The sequence below is a fragment of the Colossoma macropomum genome, unplaced genomic scaffold (genome assembly GCF_904425465.1).
Source record: "Colossoma macropomum unplaced genomic scaffold, Colossoma_macropomum, whole genome shotgun sequence".
Classification (NCBI taxonomy): domain Eukaryota; kingdom Metazoa; phylum Chordata; class Actinopteri; order Characiformes; family Serrasalmidae; genus Colossoma; species Colossoma macropomum.
In genome coordinates, this window is record NW_023494786.1 from 22,874,838 (window position 1) to 22,900,907 (window position 26,070).

A 26,070-nucleotide genomic window follows, 5' to 3' on the forward strand; every position below is an offset into this window, starting at 1 on the left:
AATTAATAAATGTGATAGACATTTTATTTGATCAAATCATTTTAGACAGTCACTTCTAATCTGTACAGTGCTATTTTTAAAGCAAACAATATGAATTTGATATCATCGTGCATCCCTAGTGGTCATACTTTCACTTAAGTATCATTCCTATGTTGTGTCTACCAGGCTTATAATTCTTAGCAAGTATTCAATGTTGCACTGAAATCTACTGTTCCTAAGAAGCAAATATAGCAGCTTACTATGATACTTTTACACAAACGTCTTTATAACTTGTCATACCTTCAAGGACACCAAGCAAATCCATGAGTTCTAACAAAGATAAAAGATTTTTAAAACACATACCTTTTATTTTTTTGCCCATTAAAAGTTCTCACCAGGTTTTAGAACAAGTGTTCATCTGCCTGGCTCTGTACTGACATGTGTGACAGGAAACAAAAGAGTGAGACGTTGAGACTACAGTCTGAGGGAAAGCATGTCAGCACTTTTACTACTAAAGCACAAGCCATACAAACAAAAAGCTTCATTCAAATCGCCAGTGAGATTTTTTAAAATAACAACCTTGTCAATAACTGCACACTTTTCCAGGTAATCCTTATTTTGCTCTAACTGTTTAACGTCTTCACATTTACTGTAAATGTGTAGCCTCACTTCTGGATAGTTGAACTCGGAAGGCTTTAGTCCATTTCTGTCTCCTGTTCCAGAGGACGAGGGTCAGCTAGCGCTCGTACATCTCTTTCAGGATCTTAATGCTCTCACTGTAACGTAGCTGATTCTTATTAGAAGCCTCTTTCCACCTAAATTGAAACAAACATCAAAATAAATAAGAGAACCTATACTGATCAAAAGACTGAATTTAAGCCTGACCTTAGTAAAGTGAAGCTAATATCTGAAAACATTTTAAAATAAAAAGGAATCTTACTTTTGTCTAATTTTCTTCCAGCGTTTCATGTGGTTGAACATGAGAGGCGCAGCCCCTGATGTGCTGTCTATGGTCTAAAGAAAATTATTATTACAATTGATGAAACACTGACAGTAGCAAATTCTGTCATTACTCTTAAAACAATAATAATACAATAATGAATTCAGGTCATCTTCTATAATGTATCTCACAGATCTCCAACAACATGGAAGAACTAAAATTGATCAAAGTAAGCCATATGTAAACTATCTGCGAGTAAACCCGCTGGCTGTTTAAAGAATTTTCTTATTCACAGATAGTATTTAAGTGTATTAAAGAGAAACATTTCTCACGTGTCAAATACCAAACAGCATCTAGTAGTCACCTGGCTTACTGCGGGTTTCTCTACAGGTGGGATCCTCAAGTTGACAGGATCTCCAGATTCGTTAACAGGAGGAGAAACAGGAGGTGGAAGACGGTATACATTTTGACCTTTTCCATTTAGCATGTCTGCTACCTGAAAGAGAAACGAGACGGATGTCATTTACAAAGCACAGTTTTCTCTATGAAACTGTAATTTTCCCCTTCTTCCTCTTTCCCCTTCTTCCTCTTCTCAGTCTCTTAAATTCTACAGAACTGCCAGTGGCGCCAGGCTTGCATTACTCACTCTTATAACTTAAGAATAGCACAGCAAGTTGCATTGTTTCCTATGTAATTTCTGAATAATAATCCTAAGGCTGTGATGAAGTCACAGAGTAATAGAGGTTTAATATTAGGGGTGTAACGATACAAAAATTTCATGATATGATACATACTGTCAATTTTGCAACACAATACATTTTTGATATAGAATTAGAAAAGATAATAACTTTATCTTTTAGATGCATTCATTCATTCAATAGCCCATAAGGATATGCCTCAGAATTAAGTTGACTAATATTTACAAGTTTATTTACAATCAGACCTTGTGCTCCTAAATCAAAAGTGTGGCTCTTACCTTCTGGCTGAAGTAAGAGTGAAAGGGGATTTTCTAACATGGCTAAATCTCTCCCAGCTAAGCGTGGAATCCAGAACTCTCTACACCTGAGTAGTGGTCCTAAATCGGAAGCTATAAACATCCCTACATAGCCTTGCATAATTTGCTCTTACGGGCTGCCTGAATCCTGTGGAGGTGCCATGCTCGTTTTCTATGCTTGCCTTCCCACTCACCAGCTTCTTTTTTCCGTTCCACCTTAAAAAGAGCAGCTGTTACTTTCTGGAGCTTGCTCCTTTAAAGGTGGAACAGAAAATGTGAATAAGAAGTGGGCAAATAAGAAGCTAATGTCAGCTTAGTGTTTTCTCCTCACTCTTGTAACTGACACATTTGGGTGATGTATTGGGAAAAAAAAAAAAGAATTGAAACATGCATAGTGACACCCCTATTTAATAATATTAAAATAAAATAATAATAATAATAATAATAATAATAGGTAAAAAAGCGATTATTCTTCAGAAATTCTGCCTAATTCGCTTATGTAAAAACACACAATCACTGGAAAACAAACAGGATGACCTAAGCAGAAGCGACACACGCCAAGCCATGATTTGACAGTAATGCCAAGTGTACAAAACAGGCCTGCTTCTATAGCAATGCCATAACGCAAGCCAAGGCCAATAACTTTTGTTTTTTTTGTTTTTTGTTCTAGGATAGACACGGACAAAATGAAAAGCAGACTAAATGTCCATCATAAATTCACTGAATGCTGCACAGACTCTTTCTCTACAGTACTACTCTCAGAACAACAGGCACGAGAAGAGACTGCCTTCTCAAGCCGTCATCTATACAGTGTTTTTGCTTCCTCTTTTAATAGGATAAGTACTTATTCAAGTACTCTGAATCTTAAGAACCTGTCTTCACTCATCCACAGAACAAAATGAATGCAAATAAGCTTGAGGACTCCAGAATAACACTGCAGATAACACCTACTTGTTGCAGATCCAAATACACTCTTTTTTGAAATATGTTTAACAAGTTAACGGTTGTCACTAGTATGAAAAGTGGAAGGAAACAATGTGGAAGCAACTGGCATGCTGAACCTGACCTCTTCCTCTCCCATGCTGTGGGGTGGGCTAGCAGCAGTTCTTTCTCGGACAGAGGGATTGTTCTTCATCCAGGCTCTGCAGATGGGATAGAGTGAGGTGCTGGTACTGAACTGGGCTAAGTCCACACTGCGGTCAAACAGCTTGATGATGTATGCATCTGACAGAAAAAAAAAAAAAGATACAGGTGAGGAGTTAAAGAGTGAGAAAAGAGTGCTAAGATTAAAATGATGTTCAAATTAAACTTTTGTTTGGAACGTGAATTAACACAAGATCCTGTTCATAATATCAGCTACAGTGCTAAAATGTAGTCTTGTGATACTCTCTGAATACAATTTATGTCTTGTTTATTTATTCCTTTCCAAGATAAATGTATTACGGATTCATTCAAATCAATCGGAAAAACAAGCAATAACCACATTTACTGACTGAAACGCAAACTTATACCGTTAATTAACTGAAAACTGAAAAGATGAATAAAAGTACTGAAACATAAGTGGGACGAACATTAGTGTCTCTTCTCCTTTATGTAGGTCAGTATTTAGTATTTTATTTAGGTTTATATTTTGTTGCATTTCTCTCCTTTTGGATGGCAACTTGAGTCACGTATGTTAAACACTAAGTTAGAGCTCTGTTGTTTTAATGAGTGTGCACTTGGATTAGTGTCCCAACATAAATTTTTCCAGCTTGCTATTGCTCAGTTTTACTCAATATTAAATATTGTAGAGTACAGTTCCAACAATGCATTAACACATGAAATAATTAAGCACCATATACATCCAAAACATGCTGAATCCTAAAGGAAGTGTTTTTTTTCACACATTACTGAATCTAAAGGGAAACTGTTCATCATATTCTCTTTCCATCCCGTTCTGATTATTGGTCATTGTGAACAGAGCAAAACAACTTCATAGATGAAGTAATTTAGAAAGTTTCCTTGCTTACATATACAACATAAACCGCATCTATTGCATCTCAAATAAATTTCACAATTTAAAATTGTATTTCTCATTTTACTCCAAGTTTTTCTTCAATGCAAATTTTACATACTACTGAACAATAGAAAAAAATTGAAAAATTGGTGAAATTCCACTTTAAAAGATTGAAATACAGTTTGTAACCACATTCTTACTTTGTTTGTGCTGATTAGTCTCAGATAAGCCATCGTCCATCTCTTTGCGCTTCTTTCTCCGGTGTTGCGGAAAACGAGATGATGGCCTGTGGGGCAGAAAGTTATAGGATTCACCACAGTCCCTAACAGTGTTTATGTATTATTTATGCTTTCTTAATGCAAAGCTGCCTATAGCTGTGAAACAAATTAAGCCTAACTGTTCTGTTAAACAATTTGAGCCTAACAGTGCACAGCTACACATATATAGCACTAATTTTCTGCTTTCTCAAAACTTCCAAGACTTTCACTGTGTTTTATTTTTCTTTGGAAGCGCATTACTGTTTGGAGTTCCTTCTCACAATTAACTGCAGACATTTAACCTTAATGTTTGACTTTTTCCACTGTGCAAATACTGATAAAGTTGTCTTTTATCCATGACTCTGTAGAGAGGCATGTGAGGGCAAGAAGTGTCTAAAAATGGCTTGCATGTAGGCAGTTTCCTAAAATGAGCAACAAAAGTACTTATGAAAACAGTGAAGATATGCATACCTTTTCCCAACAGAGGAAGGGGATAAATCCCTATAAGGAGAAAGGAATTAGTAATAAAAAATTCAGATTCAGCTTCTCTAAAATATTTGTCAACTAATTCATTATTTTGAAGCTACACAGGAACTACAAAAGAAATGTTATTTTAGGCAGAATAAGCATCAGAAGAAGCTGATGTGATTATTATTTAACCTCCAATAAATCCATTTAAATAATACATAGGAATAAATGATTGAGGAAAAGATGCCAGGTAATCTTGCTTAAAAAAGCAAAAGGAGCACATACTTGCCCATTGAGTCTGCAACCATTTTTCCAGCATCTTCTTCATTCTGATCCCTTTCAAGAAAAAGGTTAAAGCCAAGGTTACTAATAACATGATAAAACACTTAACTCAGTCTGTTTTCTGAGTAAAGCACATTTGCTGATGAATATCTTTAGCTGCTGCAAGTCACAGTATTACAATTAAACATGAATCTCTAGCCCAACAATTCAGTCAAATTTTGTAGTTTACAGTCATATGCAAAAGTCTGAACAGCCTCAATTAAATTGTGAAAATACATCAATACATCCTCTACAGGGAACAAACTTAAATATAGCATTTTCAGCAGAAAGTCCCACTTAAACTTTACTACTAAACCTTCTCCTCAAATAAGCCCTTGTAGCAGAAGTGTTTGTGTCTTTTGAGAATCCCCAAAATAGTAAGTTTAAAGGAGAATACCAAAAAAATTTTTATCTTTTAATCATGTAAAGAGGTTTTATTCAAAGTAATTTTAGAGCATTTCTACATGTCCATTCATCATGAAATATTCACACAGTGTAAAGGACAGCTGCCGTGTTCAAATGATGCAGAAAAATAACAACTGTAAATACAAAAATGTAAATACTTGTTTTTGTGGACAGCAACGATTTTAAATTTTTATATGGATATTGATAAGACTGCACAAAATAATTGTATCGCTTTTCCTCAACATTGCTGATTTTCCCTGAGGTGTTTAGTAAAGAGTTTTGAAAGAACTTAATAGTCACTTGTTGACCCTGGCCAAATTACGTTTTGTTGATTTGCTAAATGAAAATAAATCAACACACTGAATTTAACATACTTGAAAAAAACTATAAAATTCAGCCTGTGCAAAAGTCATTTTTTATTATATTTTCTTTCCCATACGTTAAATTCAGCAACTAAATAAAAATTGCGCACTACAATTTGCATTAAAAATGCCATATTTAAGGCTGTTCCCTGTAGAGGATGTGTTAACTTATTTTCATTTAGAAAATCTGCACAACATGTAGTTTGACCAGGGGCCCCAAATCTTTTGCATACACCTCTATAAGGGCCCTGGCCCATGCTGAATCTGTTATATTTTTACATTTTTTTTTAATTATTTTTAATATTATTTACATACTTCTAAATCTAGGCAATATTATACGGAATTCAAGGCCACAGGAAACCAGACTATTGCATTAGATCCCCCTCAATAATTTACTTTTTGGCTAATTAAGTCAGGGGAAACAAGAACACGATCAATAGTAAATGCAGTGCATTTACAAGCTTCTCTAATGCTACGGACTATGCAGACAACTAACAGTAATGGCTTTAGAAGAGAAACACAACCTGCTTTAAGTCAAACAATGTTATTATGTTTGAGACAGATCGATTCCTACTACATGCAGTATTGATGCTCCCATACTGCAGTGACTTCACATTCCTCATATACCTCATATTACTTTGGTTTACCTTACTTGGGCATTTAAACAATTTCATCACAAGGAACAGTGGAAAGTTCTTGTTTACATCATTCCTTAGCATTTTACTTTTAGGTTATGAAACTGTGAGAATTTGTAAGGGAATAATTCCACTACCTACTGAACCTTTTTACTGCAACAGGTAAGTCACTTTTGAGCACAGTTTGTAGTGAAAACTTACTGTAAATGCATGGCTCTCAGTGGGCAAGGGAAGGGTATTATGCAGACACTATCTGTGAACTCATGTTGGGATACTGACCTCTCACTGTCACTTTTCTCCACCAGACCTTGTAACACTGCATCAAGTCGATTTCGGGCACCAGCACCTTCAGTATCTACAAAAGAAAATCACTTACATCAGACTTGTTAAACTTGAGGACATTCTTGTACAACTATTATGACAGTTGGGTAATAATACTGGCCAATATTTTTGTCCCACAAATTTACTGGGAATGGCCATTGCACCGCTAGTAAACCAACAATATATAGTAGCTTGCTTTATAATGTAAAGAATTTATGATGTGGAAAAAAATACTGAATTTTGAGGATTTATTGGTGTCAAATTCATATCTTTAAAAGAGACTGCCAAACAGCTAATCATTATGGTGCTAGTCTGAACATAAAACCATGATTAAAACAGCAAAACATGTCAAATTTGAAGTTAATCTTTAGCATTAGAATAGCATAACACAAAAAAGAGAACTGATAGGAAAAATCAGCAGAAAATGAAACCACAAAGAATACTGTTGTTTTCCGTCTCACCAGTACAGTATTTATACTTAAGATGTTCTACATTTCTGTTGTCTATCTGAGTTGTGTAATATAATAATATTAAGAATCATCAATCATTTATGACAACTGACTGTTGACAACTGACAACTGTACTTTAAGTTTTCCATTATTATAGTACATGGATAACATCACTGACCCACACACAAGAGAGCAGGGTTCAATTCCCCATTCAGGCAAGAACACCACCTATATACCTACCTAAGTCTACATTTGACTACCTGAAAGATTATCAATCTAGTCTAGATTATTAGACTGTAAAGGTGTTTTTCTACTGCACAAACCAGAGATTTAGGCACCAGAAAACTGGAACTGTGCTTTTTCCACTGGACATTGGTTCAGTACCAAAGGTTCCATTTTCATGTTTTTTGGTACTTACCAAGGCACTTCCCCCAAACAGGTGGAAAATAAACTAGTGTAAGTTCTGTGGTTCTCGTTCGGCTCAGCTCTGGTTTTTGACTGTGCATTGAAAAAACATACCAGGTCTCTTTGAATAAGATCTTGCAAATGCTGTATATTACATTAAGTTTCATTTGTATTAAGAGTATTTCTAAGTGTTTCTGAAATCCCGGTTTCTGCACAACACTTTTTTTTAAACTCAGATTTTTACACTGATTCAAACAACGCCCTAGCTAGCACTGTTTAACTAAAATGCTTGGAGTTATATTCACCGATGTTATCAGTTGATGTTACACTCAACTGATAACACAAACAGGAAACATGCACTACACAGAAATACAGACTATTCCTCACCTGGTTTCTCAGTTTTAATTTTCATGTGCAGCATTTTAATTGTAGATCTGTCCTCACCCAGTAAATAATTTCATCGGCAGATCCATCGGTCAGCACTAAAATAATAGAAATAAATAAGAATAAAAGCATACATAGAAACATTTACAAGTGTCTACTGTTTGGCTGTACAGTGCTTTACTGATTTTTACTGATTTTTTTTTTTATTATGTAGGTATACCACTGATAATGTTTATTTAACATGCAAATCTGTAGTAAATGAGGGATGCATTATCTGTTGAAAGTAAGCTAATAATACTCACACAAAAAACTAATGTCAAGTATGTCTAATCAGAGACAAGGGAAGGAACATGCCTATTGGATAAGACTCAATTTTGTCATTTTTACATAAACATTCTGCTTTATGAATTATTCTCACAAAACATTCTGAACTTAAAGTGGAACTTTAGTTCCACTTTAGTTTTTTTTTTTAACATCTGCTTAATTCAGTGGCTGACATGTAAACAAAGTCATTTAGAGTGGTTTGATGTGAAATGGTTCATTGTAGAGAAACTTACTGAGTCTAGTTTCCTTACAGTGGTGGTGATGGGAACCAGGGGACCTGAAGTATATAGCCATTTAAATTACCATCCAAAACCACCAGTGAACCTCAACATATCTTCTAAGTTAACATGTACTGTTAAAAAAAAAAAGAGAGTTTTCCTTGGGGGCTACTTAGCCTTAGAACACTCTTCAGGTATTCCTCCACCATGAATAGATTAAAATAAATGTATTAAAATACGTTTTAAGCCAAAATCCTTTCGCAAAACTACTGTAAACAATGTCTCAACCGTCAGACAGTGTATTCATAAGCATTTCATGTAATAACTTTCTGTAAGGTAGCTTTTAGAGGTGGACGTCTGGTTCTTATCACCACCACTATGAACAATTCTGACTCGATAGATGGTTTCTCTAGAACGAAGAAGCTCACACCAAACCACTCTGAACGATTCTGGTAACATCTTAACCGATTAAGTTAACATCTAACCCGAGAAATTGTGAAACATTGATGGAGTTATCCTTTAAAAACAAGACACACTTTAATTAGGATGACATCACATGTTATTTACCGGGCTAGCAAAACAGCCAGCTAACAAGCTAGCCTGACCTGTCTAAAACATTTCATATTTGGCTCTTTGGTGTAAATTTCCGAAAACACATACTGATACAGGTATAGAAAGAAACGATGGCAGAAATAAAACATGTCGAGCATACCCATAAACAACGAGTAAGTTCATGAGAAAGAGCTTAAGTGTAAGCTAGATAGCTTAGCTAACTACAACACAAGTGGCTACATTGTCCAGCTAACAGATAACGTTAGCTAGACGAAGCTGAAGTCAGCTTGTTACTCGAAGTCTCCCGTTTCACCTTAAATGTTGCAGCAGTTACCATTCTGGCGCCTCGTAACTGCTGCAGCATTTAAGGTGGAACGGGAAAATTCGAACAAGCAGCTGACTATGAAGCCGACTTCGGCTTCTCGTTCAAACAACTTTAAAACAACTCAGTCATCAAAACCACAACAGTGTCGCATTATAACCTAATAATAAGTAGAATTATGTCAATTAGCTACATAATTAGCTACACAGTCAACACTGTAACGAATATTACACCACGGTTACCGTTTAGCGAGGAAGCTCTTCAGTTCGCTTGACTTTCCTCTTCCGCGCCTAACAGCGTCTCTCTTTTCTCATTGGTCGACGCGAACAGGCGGTTCTTAATATCATTGGGCGAAGTGTGTGTCAGTCAGCAGTCGCAGAATCTGATTGGTTGATAGCGGTCCACTTAAACGTTGTAAACAAAATTCGAGTAGCTAGGAGATTGAAGTTTTTTTGCTCGGGGGTGATGACTCGGTTTATTTTTTGAAGATAGATGAATTTATAGTTAGGTCTGTAGTCACATTTCATGACTTGATTTCTTACACAGAGTGTGAACTTTGCCCAGAAAAAAACGTTAGTCCTGTCTCTGGTGGTACTTTTGAATGCCTAGTAACATTAGCTAAGTACAACGGTAGTTAGCTAGCTAGCTGTTTGTGTTCAGTGATGCCTGAGCAAAGCGACCAGTTTACGTTAAATTTTGCTTCTTAATTTATCCGCTGGCGTAAGGTTGGTGAACGGAGATAGGCTGAAATATTGATGTTAAGCTCATTAGCTTAAATGTAGAAAAAAACAACGATTGATGTCACATAACTGATCCTTAAACCGACAACTGGGCACAATATGAAAGCTCTTAGTTTCAGAAGGTAACGTTAATACCTGAAATTACGCCGTTTGTGTTTTGAGTCGGGAATGCCATCATGCAATCCAGGTAAGGTAAAAAGCAAAATATTATAATTTTGGGTAATAGTGATGTAAGATATATGATAATGCACATGATGTAGTAAACACAAATCTCTTCTTACAGTGATGCTGTTTTCATGAGACAGAATCCCTTTCCTCCAGAACCTCTCTTGGCTAGAAGCCACTACAGTCCATCTCGAGCAAAGAAGATTTCCATGCAGCAGAAAAAGCTGGTAAGAGAAATGTCTCCTGCCTGCCTGTCTAAGTATATATCTGTGTTGAATAGATCTTATTCCGGCAATATGACAAAAACATAATATCATGACACTTAAAGACATTTTTATGATGCGCTGTATTTATCACAATGTTTTATTTTTCTGGGGTTTAAGAAGTTAGAACAGACAAAATGCATAAGCAGTGTCACATCTCAAAAATACTATAAAAAACTGAGTACAATGATGTTTGTTCATTTCACAATCTGCACTTACTCCAGTTAAAGAGGACTAAGTATGCTCCCTTTAAAATGAAACATGCAGTTGATCCTTATGTACTGATTACATCTAGGAATTGCTTAGAAAAGCAAAATGTGGTGTACTGTGTTGTAATTTGTCACAGTATGATAAAATGTCATATTGCCCATCCCTATATGTGTTTCCATGTTGTATAGTTTTTACTGTTCAGAATAAACTAAATAACTAAAAATCAATATAGTTGTCAGACACCAATACTGATATACTAGTATTGGTAGTTTATCACCCAGCACTTTGATTCTGTCAGAAATCTTGAAATTATAGTATTAAGCTGGTGCCTTGACGCCCATGATAACAAATAATTTCAGATTTCTGACTAAATCATCAAAAATCTGTAACCATGGACGTCAATGTACCAGCTAAATGCTATAATTATACATGTTCATACTCTCTACAGGCCCTGAGCCCTGTCAGGTTTCGTCCGTTTGCCAGTTCTCCAGAGCCCCCTCCTCAAACTACATCTCTCAGCCTGGAGGACCAGCGCTTCCTTGAAGGGTCGCACCGTGTTGTTAACTGTCCTATACCATCTGTAAAAGAGCATCAGGGTTTTTCTGAGTCCTGGCCCTCCACTGGTCTGGCTTCTCGCGCCAGTGCTGGTGCCTCACCCTGCACAGAGCCTCAGCCTCCACAGCATCAATACAGAGCGACCAGTGAAATGCAAGAGCCTTCAGTCCTGGCAAAGTATGAGACATGGGGTGAAGCACTGCATTAAATCTTCAAGAGGTTCCCTAAGATGTGTTGTCAAATGATTTGGATTACAAGCAGCCTATGAAATGTTCTTTGTTAACACTACCTGTGACAGTGATTGAAAAATTAAGGTTCTGGAAAAAAGTGTTTAAGATTTTGTTATGTAGAGGTTCTGTTATTGCTTGTCTCACTATGTCAAGAGGTTTAGGTATCTCTCCCAGATACATTGAACGTTTCCGTTATGGAAGGCCACAAAGCCGTGAGGAAAGACAGAGGTTAGCGACTGGGCAGCCATTTTGGTGGACATCCTCATCCCCACCACAATCATTCAGCTCCACTCCCACCCAGACACCTAAGGAGCGCTTTAGAGGTGCATTATATGTTAACGGCGCTGCTTGGCACAACCAGCCCAAGCATTATACCAAGCTGTTCATGCAATTTTTTCCATTTTGGTTTTCTAATGTTTACCACAGGTGGTGCTTCTGAGCTTGAATTTCTCCCTGTTTCTAAACTTCTTACTGCCTTATACACTACATTGCCAAAAGTATTTGCTCGTCTGGCTTCACACGCATGTGAACTTGAGTGACATCCCATTCTTAATCCATAGGGTTTAATATGATATCGGCCCACCCTTTGCAGCTATAACAGCTTCAACTCTTCTGGGAAGGCTTTCCACAAGGTTTAGGAGTGTGTTTATGGGAATTTTTGACGATTCTTCCAGAAGCACATTTGTGAGGTCAGTCACTGATGTTGGACGAGAAGGCCTGGCTCGCAGTCTCCGCTCTAATTCATCCCAAAGGTGTTCTATGGGGTTGAGGTCAGGACTCTGTGCAGGCCAGTCAAGTTCTTCCACACCAAACTTGCTCATCCATGTCTTTGTGGTCCTTGCTTTGTGCACTGGTGCACAGTCATGTTGGAACACGAAGGGGCCATCCCCAAACTGTTCCCACAAAGTTGGGAGCATGAAATTGTCCAAAAACTCTTGGTCTGCTGAAGCATTAAGAGTTCCTTTCACTGGAACTAAGGGGCCGAGCCCAACTCCAGAAAAACAGCCCCACACCATAATCCCCCTCCACCAAACTTTACACTTGGCACAATGCAGTCAGACAAGTACCGTTCTCCTGACAACCGCCAAACCCAGACTCATCTATTGGATTGCCAGACAGAGAAGCGTGATTCGTCACACCAGAGAACACGTCTCCACTGCTCTAGAGTCCAGTGGCGGCGTGCTTTACACCACTGCATTCGACACTTTGCATTGCGCTTGGTGATGTAAGGCTTGGATGCAGCTGCTCGGCCATGGAAACCCATTCCATGAAGCTCTCTACGCACTGTTCTTGAGCTAATCTGAAGGCCACATGAAGTTTGGAGGTCTGTAGCGATTGACTCTGCCAAACGTTGGCGACCTCTGCGCACTATGCACCTCAGCATCTGCTGACCCTGCTCTGTCATTTTACGTGGCCTACCACTTTGTGGCTGAGTTGCTGTCGTTCCCAATCGCTTCCACTTTGTTATAATACCACTGACAGTTGACTGGAATATTTAGTAGTGAGGAAATTTCACGACTGGACTTGTTGCACAGGTGGCATCCTATCACGGTACCACGCTGGAATTCACTGAGCTCCTGAGAGCGACCCATTCTTTCACAAATGTTTGTAGAAGCAGTCTGCATGCCTAGGTGCTTGGTTTTATACACATGTGGCCATGGAAGTGATTGGAACACCTGAATTCAATGATTTGGGTGAGTGAATACTTTTGGCAATGTAGTGTATGTATGTAGAGGGCAAGGAGACAGAACAAGAGCACCATATCTCCTTTAATCTGCTGAGATTTAATGAAGTAGGAAGTAGACTTCAGCAAGCAGGAGAACAACACGCCTCAGCTCAAATGTCAAATGAAATTAGGAAGAAACTGCAGACCTCTTTACTCAATGTGAAACTCTCAGGATGCATCTTAAACTAGTTTCGCTATTAACTAAGATTGAAAACATCAACTGTTTCCAAGTAATGAGAAGTTTAGAAGCTGTAGTAAAACTCAAGTTTATAACAGTCATTCGCCATGTCATCCAAAAAAAAATGTAGATCTTTCTGCATAGTTCAGATGTTGAGATGCAAACAAATTCATTCAGTCATTGTAGACAAACCGATCAACTGATTTCTGGTGGTGATAGAAACCAGGTGTCTGCAACACAAATATAGGTGTTTTAGTTGCTAGCCAAAATGACCAGTGAATCTACATGTGTACTTTTTTTTATATCTATTTTAATCTAATGTGGTGTAAGAGTAACTCTGGGGGGAAAATGTGTTTTCTTTAGGTACTGTTTTTGCCTTATGCCATTCATGTCCCTCTGTGACCTGAATGTGTTTTTATAAAATGTATTTTAGACCAAAATCTTATCTTAGAACAATTATAGAATATATACTCATGACTATTTCCTGTAATAGCTTTCAAAGGCATTAAATGCTCCAGAGGTCTGGCTCCTCTCACCATGTGTTCTGAAATATTCTGACATAGGAAATTTCTCTAGAAAGATGCATTGCACATCAAACCACTCTGATGGACTTTGTTTACATCTTAAATGTTTAATTATGTAGAATTATTCGAAAATTCTTAAGGGGTAAGGCTCACCCTGGCTGGAGCAGTTCTTTGTGCATATTTAACATATTGTTTGTTTTCTTTTGTATTGATTTGTATTGATTTAACACTAGAAACATTTTTCTTATGATTAGCACTCACCATCCACCAGACCATCCACTGATTATGGTGTTAAAGTAAGTTATCTTTTCACTGATAAGTTCCAGTTGAAGAGAAGTGGGCAGAGAATCAATTATTTCTTAGTAATAAAATATTATACTCTAAAAATGACATAAAACAAACAAACAAAAAAAATCAGGAAACCCTGATTCTTCTGGAGACTATAAACGTTCCATCAAAATCTCACACTGTGACATCCTTCCTGTACAGTACAACTGAAGACAGAAGTGTGCAGGAAAGCTAAAAAAAATAAATAATTCTGTGTGAGTTCTGAGTTGGTTTGCTGTTTTTCTTTACTGTTTTGACAGGACTGTTTGACTGTGGAAATGACTTGGCGGACAGCATACACAGTCCAGCTGAATGGTCTCAGCGCAACACTCTGTCACCCACCAGAGGCCTGCTTGACCTAAGCGTACTTGTAAGGGCTTTACACGTTCTTCCTTTTTGTTACATGAGCTCTTCTCGGATGAGCTTTCATGTTGTGAAACTGCATAGAAGTAAGAAGGTTATCTGTTTCCCTGAAGTAGTATCTTCTGTTTATAGTAGATACCTAGGGCTTTTGATTAGTCACCGTGTAGCGCACATCCTGTGTAGGATGCTTGTAACCAACTTCCCTTTTAAATTCATTTGAGGAAAGCTGCGGTTATAACAAGATTACCATTTGCATCCTCTCCTCACATGCTTCACACTTCAGAATATGGTGGCTGAATGGTGCCTTCTAGTGGCAGTAGACCAAAATGCTTTTTCCTTAAATGTCCTTTGTTTGGAAGATGGCTTCAGTATTCTGTTGTGTTTAAAGAAAGAAGTTCTTCTTGCTTCACCTTGCTTCACTTGCCCCTTGTGGTGTCATTGTTCAGTGTCACACTGTTATGTTTATGAATTCTTCACAGACAGCGCCAAGTTTAGGCTTGCTGTTTAGCATGCCTGTGGGCGTCTTAAGAGAGAATTTGAGGTTTGTGAACTAAGTGTTTGGTGGTTGTCGAATTGGGTGTTTGCTAATCTGGTGTTGATGCAACTTCTTAATCCATTAAATTCTTAGACTTATTATTTAATAATTACATTGGAAACTTGGCGCTGAAATGCAGATTGGCTGAGTTCTGGTTAAAGAACTTTCGAATGTGAGCAAGACTTGCCTATAGTTATGAAACATGTTGTTACCCGTCTTTCCACTGTTGGACATCATGCAAAAGGACCATTCAGCGATGCGTGGTTTATTTGCCATATGTAGCCTAAGCAGTTAAAATTTTTAATCTCCAAAAGTCATAAGTACAGATATGTCAATAGGCAAGCAGTGCACACTAAAATATAAAATATTCATGACAAAATTCAGGCAGCATGCAGTATTCCACACAGACGAATTGCTAAACATTTCCTTGTAGTTGATGTTGTAGGTCTATAAACTTGATTGTTGCTGTTTTTCCTGCTTTCCAGGCCTTGTCTGAGTCCTCCCACTGTGAGCCAGGAGAGCCAGAGATACTGCAGCTCCAGGAGAGAGCCAGCAGGCTTCTGCAGAAGAGGTAAGATACACAGAGCTCTTAACTAAGTAAACACAGCACCTCTTGGAATGAATGGAGGCACTGAAAGAGCAAATTGATAAATCATCAAATAGTTTGTGTCTAATTTCTAAAGCAGAGACATTTTTATTTGTGTAACTGATGTAAAGAATAATATGAAGCAAGGCTACATCAATCAGCAGTTGTTACAGCTGACAAAGTTCTTTACAGGCTCATTTTTGTTTTTGGTTTTTTTGGCGAATATTATCATTTTTACCCTGGATCTTACATTGTGTGAGCTAAATGAACACATGAAACACACTAGCACATTTCGAGTACTTTCTGTTAGCCCAAGTTGCAATATAAAAATAGCACTATGTGCTCTTTAATGGGCCAAACTGGCATTTTAAATTCTGGCTCATATCATTGGGAAAGAAATGAACAGCTAAAACTGCTTGTTTTTAATTTTTAATTTTTTAGTTTTTTTTTGTGACGTCACTAAAACCATGCATTTACATTAAAGGCTTACAGCAGCTTAGCCCTGCCTATTCACACTAAAGTTATAAGCAGTGTTTCAGCCTGCACTGCTTTTTCAATGATGCTCAATGAGAACCGAGCTTGTTTTCTTATTTTCAGTTTTTAAGGCACAATAACAAAAAGCAGCTTGCTTAATTCTTGTAGATTCTATCCTGAAAGATGGCTATTTTTGGTGCTTCACAGACATTGGATTTGTAACATCTCAAATCATACACTGTATGTAGAAGATTTGTCAAGATTTGTCAAGCTCTCAGTACTGGAAGGCATGTGACTAAAAAAAAGCATGATCAGCCCTGCACCCAGAATAGGATCAAAACAATGTGAACATGTCAATGTGGCCTGTGTTAGGAATATTTATATGCAGGAGGTAGGCCCACTAAAAGCACAATGTATTTCACGCTATAACTATGTTGTGATTGGATGAGCTTTTTGTGGTCACAAAAGATAAAGCACACTTGATGGTATAATTGATATTGCCAATAGATCTGGTATGACTGCTAGTACAGTCATAGTCCCTCTATTAAACCTAAAAATTCAGATCTGAACATCTATTTATGTTGCTGGTTGCTGATCATTAGATCTTTGTCAGCATTTTTTAGCGCTTGACCACAGGTACGTTAATATTGTAGTAATTTTCTCATGGAATCTATGGTCTTTTTCAGTGAGAACTCTCTCAGCAGTGGCTCCAGTGGTGTACCTATCAGCTCTGAGGGCCTGGGCTGCTCTGATTTCTCCTCTCCTGTAACTGCTGATGAGCCAGTCCGAACGCCCATAGTGCCCAGCTTAATGGACTCCAACTGTAAGTGGAGGTGCAAGCCTTATTGAATGCATTATTTCTCCCTTTTCTCCTTTGTCAGTGTCCTTCATAGTCTTACAAAATCATAATGGCTGCATAGTGTGACTTGTTCTTTCACAGAGCATATAAACATGCCTGTGTTGCACCACAATTCTGACCCAACTGAATTAAGCAATCCTAAAGAAACACGTAAACGCATAACTTTAAACTCTCGACCTTTTGACATATGCATCTGGGAGCCTCCACCAATTCACTTTTTTGTCTGATCTACTTCCTTCCTGAGCAAGGTAATCAGCATTCAAAGCTAGAATACAATAAAAGTGTTGATTGGCATAAGAGTCCCTGAGGATGGGACGGAAAGCCTCTGTTCTAAATGATAAAGTTTGCTGCAGCTAAAATGTTTACATATTTCTCCACTAGTGCTATCAACACCCAGCGTGTCTGGAGGAGACCTCTTTGCTGCTCCCTCTGCTCACGGCACCAGGGGTTCACGCATTCGCCCTGAGGATGACATCCTGTTTCAGTGGCGCCTGAGGAGGAAGATGGAGCAGGCCAGGCAGTTGCCTGAGACATCCTCCCATAGTACAGCTTTTCATCAGCCCTTATTGAGCAGGCTAGCACTGCAGGTACATCAACACTACAAATTCAGCATAAAATATTTCCCCTCTTATTTTTATATCACTTGTACCAACACATACAGTACCAGTCAGAAGACCAGAGGTGGGTAGAGAAGGCCCAACATTTTGCTAATTCCTAAAGGGAACTTTGGTGAAATACTGACTCAAGTAAAAGTACTTTTACAAGAAGCAATTTACAAGAAGTGCAGAACATCAAGCACCTATCAGCAGAGGAACTGAACTTTGTTGGGCTCTTTTCTTCACTTTTTGATACACTTTTGGTCTAAAATAAACTGATAAACCTCAAAACTATATGCGACTAATCACAAAAGCAATACATTTGCTGTCATCAACATAACAGAATGAAATTAAACACAAAAAGGAAATAATTGCTAAGAGTTAAAATGTACATTAGTGTAACTGAGTAAAAAGCAGATTACTTTCCTCACTTCATACTTAAGTAGAAGTAAAATCATTATCATTAGAACACAGAAAAGAACAAATCCATTAAAATTTGCATATAACTGTGGAAATCTTGCAGAGGTAGGCAGTAACTAGTTAAGACTCATACAATAAAGGTTTTCCTTATTTTTACCTTCTTCTACATTTTAGTATAATAAAGAGAGAATTGAACCAAAAAAGTGACCAAAAAGTATTAAATAAATCTTCTCATGGAAGCAACTCAATGAAGATCCATCTGGGATTTTTTTTTTCAGCATTTAAACGGGCATTCAGGTCTAAATGTCAAATTTAATGTTATTTGTCATGTCATGTAATATTCTGTGGTGTAGCATTGCAGGCCCTATCAGTTTGAAGAATTCATTACTTGTATTGCTTACTTGTTTTCCTCCATTAGTGTTCTCTCACTTCAACATGCAGTATGCAAAGTACTTTCGCAAATACATCACCATTTGGAATCCGTGTGGCACTAAACAAATCCCAGGTTAATAAATACATCTATTTTATAGCATTAGTGTTACAGCACTAACCTCATTTGTTTGTCAGATGTGTTCCTTGTTAAAGAATTAATTTGGTTGGAAAATAGCCATCTAGCGGAAAATAAAATTCTTATCCCTAAGTATTCACTCTGAAGCACTTTTAAAGTCTTTTAAAATTTACTTTCACCTTCGAAATGCATCATCTAAAGGGAGTTTTCCTAGTCTTTAAACTCTGACTTTAGAAACTACTGCAGCACCACTGTAAGAGTGAGAGTAGGCATGTCTACAGCAGATGTGGCGATAGATAAACTTTTCATTTTGGCCAGATTATTACTTTAAGCATAAGCCTTTAGATCAATGTCTTTAAAGCTAGAGCCAGATGTGTCTAAACTTGTCAACTGGTGCTGTAGGTGAGATCCGTTTGGCATTACTGTAATGTTCTAATGTATGCTGTGATGTGTTCTCACTCTAGAAATGCTACAATGTTGTTATCAGTCTTTGCATCTTTTCTGCATCTTCACAGCCCCACCCTGCCTCTACTGATCCTCCTCAAAAAGCAGGCTTTTCTTTCACACCTGTACCTGTAGAGACTGGCCCTGTAAGCACCCCTGCTGCATGTCCAGCTCTTCAGCCAGCACTTCCTGTCTCCAGCGCAACCATCTGTAAACTCCAGCCTGAGACCAGCATCCCAACTCATCATAATTCCATTACCTGCAGCGGCTCAGTTCTGTTTCCCCAGCCTGCCAGAGAAAGAGCCATTCTGGAGCCACAGGCCCCCCATAGCCTTCAGCAAGCTTGTCTGTGTGTACAGGGCAACTACTCAGAGAGCTCAGTGGAGCCCTGCAGTAAACCTCAGACTGCCTCCTCACAGTCACCACAGCCCTCTGAAAACACAGATGGAGAATGGCATGGCCGCCCATATGGAGAGAACATTCTGGCAAAGGCCAAGACCAGGCAAGGGTTGGAAAATGGCATGAAAACAGGAGCAACGTCCAGCCGAAAGAAGAAATCTGACAGGTACGCCTGCTGTTTGAGCTACATTTTCTTTTTTGCACTAATTTGCCAGGGTAGGTACACTGAGAACACTCCTGTTTACAGTCAAGTCCTTAAGATTAAAGCAATTACTCCATGCAATGACTCTAAAAATGTACCTCTCCCTCTAAATATAGTGTGTTTTTGATGTCCAAAGTTTTATTATATCATCATTCATCATTATATTCATCCTCCCTCTGACCACTGCCAATTTACTGTCAAACAAGTTTGTTGCATTAGTTTTGTGCTGGGATTGAGAGGCTAATGTAGCTAATAGTAATAGAAGCTCATAGGTGCAAGTTGCCTAAATCATCACAAACATCAGTTAATTTCAAATAGACGTGTGGTGTCTAACAGTGTTATCTATGAAAATGGACAAAATTACATATAAGTTATAGATAAAAAATTACAGCATGAAGCATGAATTGAAGCATTAAAGCATGCCTTCAGTGTTGCTCCTTCTAATGGTTTTGAATTCGTGGCTTGAGTCATGCATGTGGTGATTTTAGGTCTGCAGTCATCACAACGCAAACTAATGGCAATAAGCTTCCAGTACTTGTTACCTACATTTGCCTTGCAACCCCAGTGCAAAACTAAAGAAGCAATCTTTCTGTGTAGTTTTAATGTCCTTTTACACACATATACTGGGTAACAAGTGGCTTTTCTACTAACTTAGGTGCAAAGCCACCAACGGGTGTCAGAGATCCTCTTAAACACGCAGTACAACGAACTACATAGTTGATAAGATAAGACAAAGGACACTAGCGTACAACAATACACATAAAATAAATATTGTCAGGTCCAACAGGAGTAGTAGTTACTGAGGAGTAGGATTGTACCAAATCAACTTTTAATAGGTATAATTTAGTAATGTAACATGTTTGCCTTTTTACTGGTTATACTGCACAAACTGAGCAGCACAGTTTGTTTCTATAGGTATGTAGGAGGTGAAAAAGGTGTTGAGAGGAAGCAACGCATTGCCAAACCCAGCAGTAGACATGGCAGAGGTCAAGAACGGGTCAGCTGCAAGGCCAAAGAATCCAGCCCAGAGAATAAGTGGCACAGTGGGGGTCAAAGCTCAACAGGAGGCGTTCGGTCAGGAGATCGCGCTCCTCCCCCTTCACCGATACACAACACTCTGGGACAGGTCAGTGTGTTATCTTGTTTCTGAACAGAACATTTGCTGAAAAAATACACAAATTGAACAAGTTCGATTTGTTCAAGTTCAACGTTTCTAGTATGACAACATCGTACTGTAGCCCAGGGTCCTCTAAACAATAAACACATCATCAAATATCAGTTTGAAGCTCCCGAGTGGCGCAACCGTCTAAGCGTTGGCCCTATCATCAGGAGATCGCGAGTTCGATCCCTGGTGAGGCTACAGCCATCCGTAGCCGGGAGTCCGAGAGAGCACAATTGGCCTCGCTCTCTCTGGGTGGGTAGGATGGCCCCTCCCTCTCCCCCCATCACTCAACGCGATGCTAGTCAGCGCAGGCGTCTGTTAGCTGACGTAACAGATCTGGCGGTTGGCGCTTTCCTCCGAGCCCGTTCAGCTGTCCAGTGACGTTGCGTGAGCGGCAGTTCGAAAAGAAGCGGTGGTTGGTTTCACAGGTCTCGGAGGAAGCCTGTGTTAGCCTTCACCCTCCTAGCGTTGATAGCATCGTGTGATTGGGGGAGTCCTAACAAGCGGGTGGAATTGGAAACGACAAAATTGGGGAGATAATTGGGTAAAAATCAAAAAAAAATAAAAAATATCAGTTTGAAACATCAGTCAGATCTAAACATATGTTTTTTCACAATATTTTTAAGCAATTATCGGCTGATACAGATATGATTCTGATATCATTGTGCATGCCTATACGTTTTATTTAACAATACGATTTAGAACACATTTTGTTTTTTTTTCAGTAACATTCAGAAAGGGCTTGGCTGTGTTTTAGGTTGCTTTCAGGCAATAATTACCACAATCTGGGTCTTGCATACTTTTACAGTGTGAAGCTCACTTCAGCATTATGAAGTGAAAGATCTTAACATTTATAAGTGCATTTCTTAATTAGATTTTTTGCTGTCTTTCTTGGCCATTGCTATTACAGGTTGTGTCTGAGGTGCTGTTTCCTGCGACTGATTCACCAACCCAATCTAGAACCCCATGTTCCTCAGATTCTCCAAGATACACCCCCCCTGCCCCTTCACAGTCCCCTGTGCCTGCTCAGCAAAGCATGCCACAGCCATCTGAGGTAATAGGTCAGCTGATGCAAGAAGCACAAGGTAAGAAACTTTTGACAGTGAACTCTTGTCTCTCATTAGTGATGTAATGTGGTCAGTATGTAAGGTCATCAGTGAGCAGAGTTTAGCTCATCTAGCTTCCACCTGTTAAACAGCCTTCTGTGTTCTTTAAACAACAGTTGTTTCGATGTCTTTGTGCTTGCATAGTTGTAATGCCAGTGTATAACAGTTCCAATGCAAGCACAATGTGTAACATAAGCATAAATATTGGATGAGTGAATACAAATACTTCTTAAACTACATTATATATAATAGTCTAATGTAATGGGTTACCTGCTATTACTACAGCTAAATGAATAATAAACAAAAGCATGCATAAAATGTAGCTATAGTACATATATTAAAAGTGCATGAATTTTCAAGTGTTTTATTTAGAATTAAGTATTTATTTGTTAATTAATTTATTTTTTTGGAACATTGCTCCGCAATAGACTCGGATGGGCTGGAATTTGAAGATGACCCCTTACTCTTAGTTCTTCGGCAGCAGAGAACATGGGTGAAGGAGCAACTCTGGTAAGAAAAAAATCTATAATATTCTCTAATCATATGGGCTTAAAGCGCACCAGACATATCTGATTTCCTTATACATTTACAAAACATTCTGACAAGGAACATTTAACTACTCGATTTAGACCTCCTGTGTAAAATGTATTTGTGGTATCTCTCTCTCTCTCTTTTCAGTGAGGTTGACCGGATGTTGGAAGAACTCTGTGAGGACTGACGTTTACTGTGAACTTGAGAAAGGAAAGATGCACTTAAACACACAATCATGTTTATTCATGGAAGTCAATACACAGTGCATTTATTTTGTGAAATACTTATGTGAAGATAATTACAATGTAAATAAACTGCTTTGGAAAAAAAATATATTTAAAGACTTTTTCACAGTGTATCGAACAGATTCGTGCACAGAATGCTAATTCACACCTAACACTTATAAAACAAACAATTATTTAGCAAAATATACAGTCTTGAACTCATCACACGTCAGTTAATAATGTAACTGATGAGTCTGAGAAGTCCATCATCTTTGATATGTGCAAACATTGTCAGTAAACAGAAATGATTTAGTATACTTGGATCATGTTGAAAATTGAGATGGATTAGGATCAGAAGGCTTCATCAGTCCTGAAAGCCTGGCTGCATGAAAATGCTAGAACAAAAAGGATTAATATTGTGTAGTTTGGCTTGCTATCAAGTATGTTTGGAATTGGCACGGGGGGAGTTGGTCTGTTTTACTTCATCCATTTGAGTGTAGGTGAAAGCTTGGGGGGGAAAAATGACAGAAATAGTGGCAGGTTGATTTGTTGGCATGTCTCCCCATTAGTGCCTATTATACCGTGAAGGGAAACATGTATTCAGTATTTAACATGTATTTGTTATTGTTATTTAATATACTTCCAGCGCATGATATCCACAAATAGACACACTTAGTGTCTTTTGACTTCGTAATTATAAATATTAACCATAAAACGTATGCATTCATAAGCAGAAACACATGTTTAAACATATGTTTAAAAAAAATCAGTGCTGAAAAAAAATTGTTGTACAAGACTTTGCTGTTGCTTGTGAAGGTTTCATGCAACAAGTAGCAATCATGGTGAAGATAAGGGAGCTTCCTAAAGTTCTCAAAGACAACATTGTCAAACAACACTTGAATTGGAAAGCAACAGAGCCATAGCAAAGACCGTAAACACCCCCAGATGGGTGCACCACACAAGATTTCACAGTGCTGTCTCTGACTAATGTTAAAGAAGGTCAAATAGAAGAGCAGTCATTAGAAAAGAGTTAACTTGAATTCTGCAGGAACAACAGTTACAAAAAGAACAATAAGTAGTAAACTCCCACACCCCACACAAACTCCTCCTCTCAAAAAGAAGCACAAAGATATGTGAGCATTTACAAATCAGAAATCTTTTGCAACAACATACTCTGGTCAGACAAAAATAGGAATACTTTCTATGCTTGGAGAAAGAAGGTTGCGCATATAATCCCAAGAACAATGTACCTATAGTGAAGTACACAGTGGAGACCATCATGATATTCAACAAGACAATCACCCCAACCATACAGCCAAGACTAGTCAAAAGGTGAAGGTGCCTAGATAATCTCCTTGAATTCTATTGAAAATTTATGGAGGATTATGAAATTGCTTGTCCATCAGAGGGTCCTTTGTGACCTTGAGGAACTGGGGACAGTTTTCAAAGAGGAATGAACTATAACTGAACCGCAATGCTGCCAACAGCAAATCACTTCTTACCACAGGTGTCTCAAAGCTGACTTTGCAACACAGCACTATTGTCATTAATTCAAACTTTTTTTTTTACTATCAATTTCCTTCTTAAATCATGTCTTTGTTTATGCTTACCAATACCTATGTTATCAAAGTCAAAAAACTGTGTGTATAAATTTAAAGTGGGTATATGAACTGGAAGCGTATTACATAACAAAACCCAAAATGTCTGAATAGTTGTTCCCATCAGTGTATGTGTCTGTCTACTCATTATGGTCTAGAGTGTGTGAGTGGTCCAGAGGTTTCGCCTTGTAGCAGGGGTGCAGAAATCATAAGCATTCCTTCCGGTGACATTGCCGACTGCAGGGCCATGATGTCCACTCCATCTGGGATGCGGTAGCGTCGGTTAAACTGCCGGGTCACCAGCCCTGATCCATTCTAGGGCCAAATTATACCACAGAACATTTATACCACGTTTTTCATCTAGGTTTTTAGTCTGAGTATGATGCTTGGCTCTAGGTTTCTATAAATATGATCACAATATGATGACTGGCTTTCTAAAGCATGCTCAGCTGATCATGCATCAACTATACAGAAAATATGAATAGCTGAATCAGACAGCTGTACAAAGACAACACTCAGGGAATCACTGACCTTTTTCTGTTCATGTTTTCCCTCCACCACAACATAATTCCCTGTGACTTTGACCATGAGCTCCTCAGGGCTGAAGTGCTTTACGTCAAGTTGCACTGTAAATCCATTGTGGTCACAAACAACCTGAATACAAAACGTAATGAATTGCTTGGCCGGGTTTACTCTCACACATTATAACATGATAAACTGCTAATGACTTATGTTTTTTTTTTTGAATATATAATAAAAGTTCCAAAAAAGGTTTGGCAAAGAGGAAAGATTGATCAGTGATCAATTGAAAGTTTCTTTAGGGAACTTTAAGTAGTTTTTCTATGACATTGCTCTAGGAAACCTTTTGGCATCTTTATTTTTAAGAGTTTAGGCTCAGTATTAACATTTGGAGGTACCTGGTAACATGCTCACCTGTGCTGCACCGGCATGCTCAGTAACTGGAAGCAGCAGTTCAGCCGGAGTCCATGAGGCAGTTTTTTGGGTCCCGTTTAGGTGAGGCAGCAAGGGGGGCAGTACACGGTCCCAAGGGATCCCGCCAAAGGGCAATGTAGGAGGTAAATCAAAATCCATTCCTCCTCTGCAATCAAATAGCAGGAATGAATAGAGAAGGCAGAGGGTTGTTGCTGCACTGAAAATAACAGGCCAGTAAATCCTACACTGCCTTCTGCAGCCCTTGAGCACAGTGAAGAACTGTGATCGGTCTCTCGGTTGTGTGGTAGTTTATATAGCTTCCTAGCACCACTCCCCCTACCCCCTTGGCAAAAGAATCTGCATGGAGCTAAATGCTGTTTTGGAAATGCCTGGCCTAGGTCCATGACACCTAAGGGCACCAAAGGGCTGTGAGATCAGGCTCAGGTACAGCTTAAACATCTCACTTGTCCACTTTGTCCTTTTATATAAGATCAGCCCATTATATTCCCCAGAACATAACTGTGAACCTGACAACGAAGACCTGGATTTCATCATGGATCAATTACACTCATATATGAGAAATAAGATGCTTGTTTCCTCACAATTCTGAAGGTTTTGCTGGGATGAGCAACCTAATTTATCACTTAAAACTGGCCCATTTGCTAGGAAAATGTATTTACGTCAGTGGTGATAGGCTATGCGCTTTCCAATGTCACAGAGTTGGGGGGGGTTCACGTGGAAAGCCACTAGTACTTTTGCCTTCCTGACTTATGTGTGGTGGGCTATAAATAAGTTCAAAGCACTGGGAACAGAGCGAACAGAGAACACGCTGCATCCCACATGGTGAGGCACGTGTGACAAAAACATGTTCCCACCCTTT

The 26,070-nt window shown here is 38.4% G+C and overlaps 3 protein-coding genes across 4 annotated transcripts; 1 reads left to right on the top strand and 2 right to left on the bottom strand.

The window, feature by feature from the left end:
- Positions 1-321: 321 nt before the first annotated feature.
- lin37 (lin-37 DREAM MuvB core complex component) lies at positions 322-9,640 on the bottom strand. The gene is made up of 10 exons (XM_036564251.1): positions 9,575-9,640; positions 7,920-8,014; positions 6,637-6,712; positions 4,920-4,970; positions 4,638-4,667; positions 4,110-4,195; positions 2,980-3,137; positions 1,284-1,415; positions 920-993; positions 322-794 (listed from the first exon to the last, which is right to left on the bottom strand). The coding sequence occupies exons 2-10, from the start codon at positions 7,951-7,953 to the stop codon at positions 716-718; spliced, it is 720 nt and encodes a 239-aa protein (XP_036420144.1). The 5' UTR covers positions 7,954-8,014; positions 9,575-9,640; the 3' UTR covers positions 322-715.
- A 133-nt stretch (positions 9,641-9,773) lies between these two features.
- On the top strand, positions 9,774-22,768 carry proser3 (proline and serine rich 3). 2 transcript variants are annotated; one of them, XM_036564264.1, is made up of 13 exons: positions 9,774-10,259; positions 10,356-10,464; positions 11,159-11,442; positions 11,670-11,818; positions 14,511-14,620; positions 15,634-15,719; positions 16,895-17,031; positions 17,449-17,654; positions 19,107-19,600; positions 20,552-20,762; positions 21,709-21,883; positions 22,333-22,414; positions 22,583-22,768. In XM_036564264.1, exons 1-13 carry the CDS (start codon positions 10,249-10,251, stop codon positions 22,620-22,622), a joined length of 2,094 nt encoding a protein of 697 aa, XP_036420157.1. In that variant the 5' UTR covers positions 9,774-10,248; the 3' UTR covers positions 22,623-22,768. The 2 variants fall into 2 exon arrangements, with proteins under 2 accessions (XP_036420157.1, XP_036420162.1); XM_036564269.1 differs by having other exon boundaries at positions 10,394-10,464.
- On the bottom strand, positions 22,657-25,488 carry hspb6 (heat shock protein, alpha-crystallin-related, b6). Its single transcript, XM_036564278.1, has 3 exons — positions 25,191-25,488; positions 24,789-24,911; positions 22,657-24,572 (listed from the first exon to the last, which is right to left on the bottom strand). The coding sequence occupies exons 1-3, from the start codon at positions 25,347-25,349 to the stop codon at positions 24,405-24,407; spliced, it is 450 nt and encodes a 149-aa protein (XP_036420171.1). The 5' UTR covers positions 25,350-25,488; the 3' UTR covers positions 22,657-24,404.
- Between the last annotated feature and the right edge of the window lie 582 nt (positions 25,489-26,070).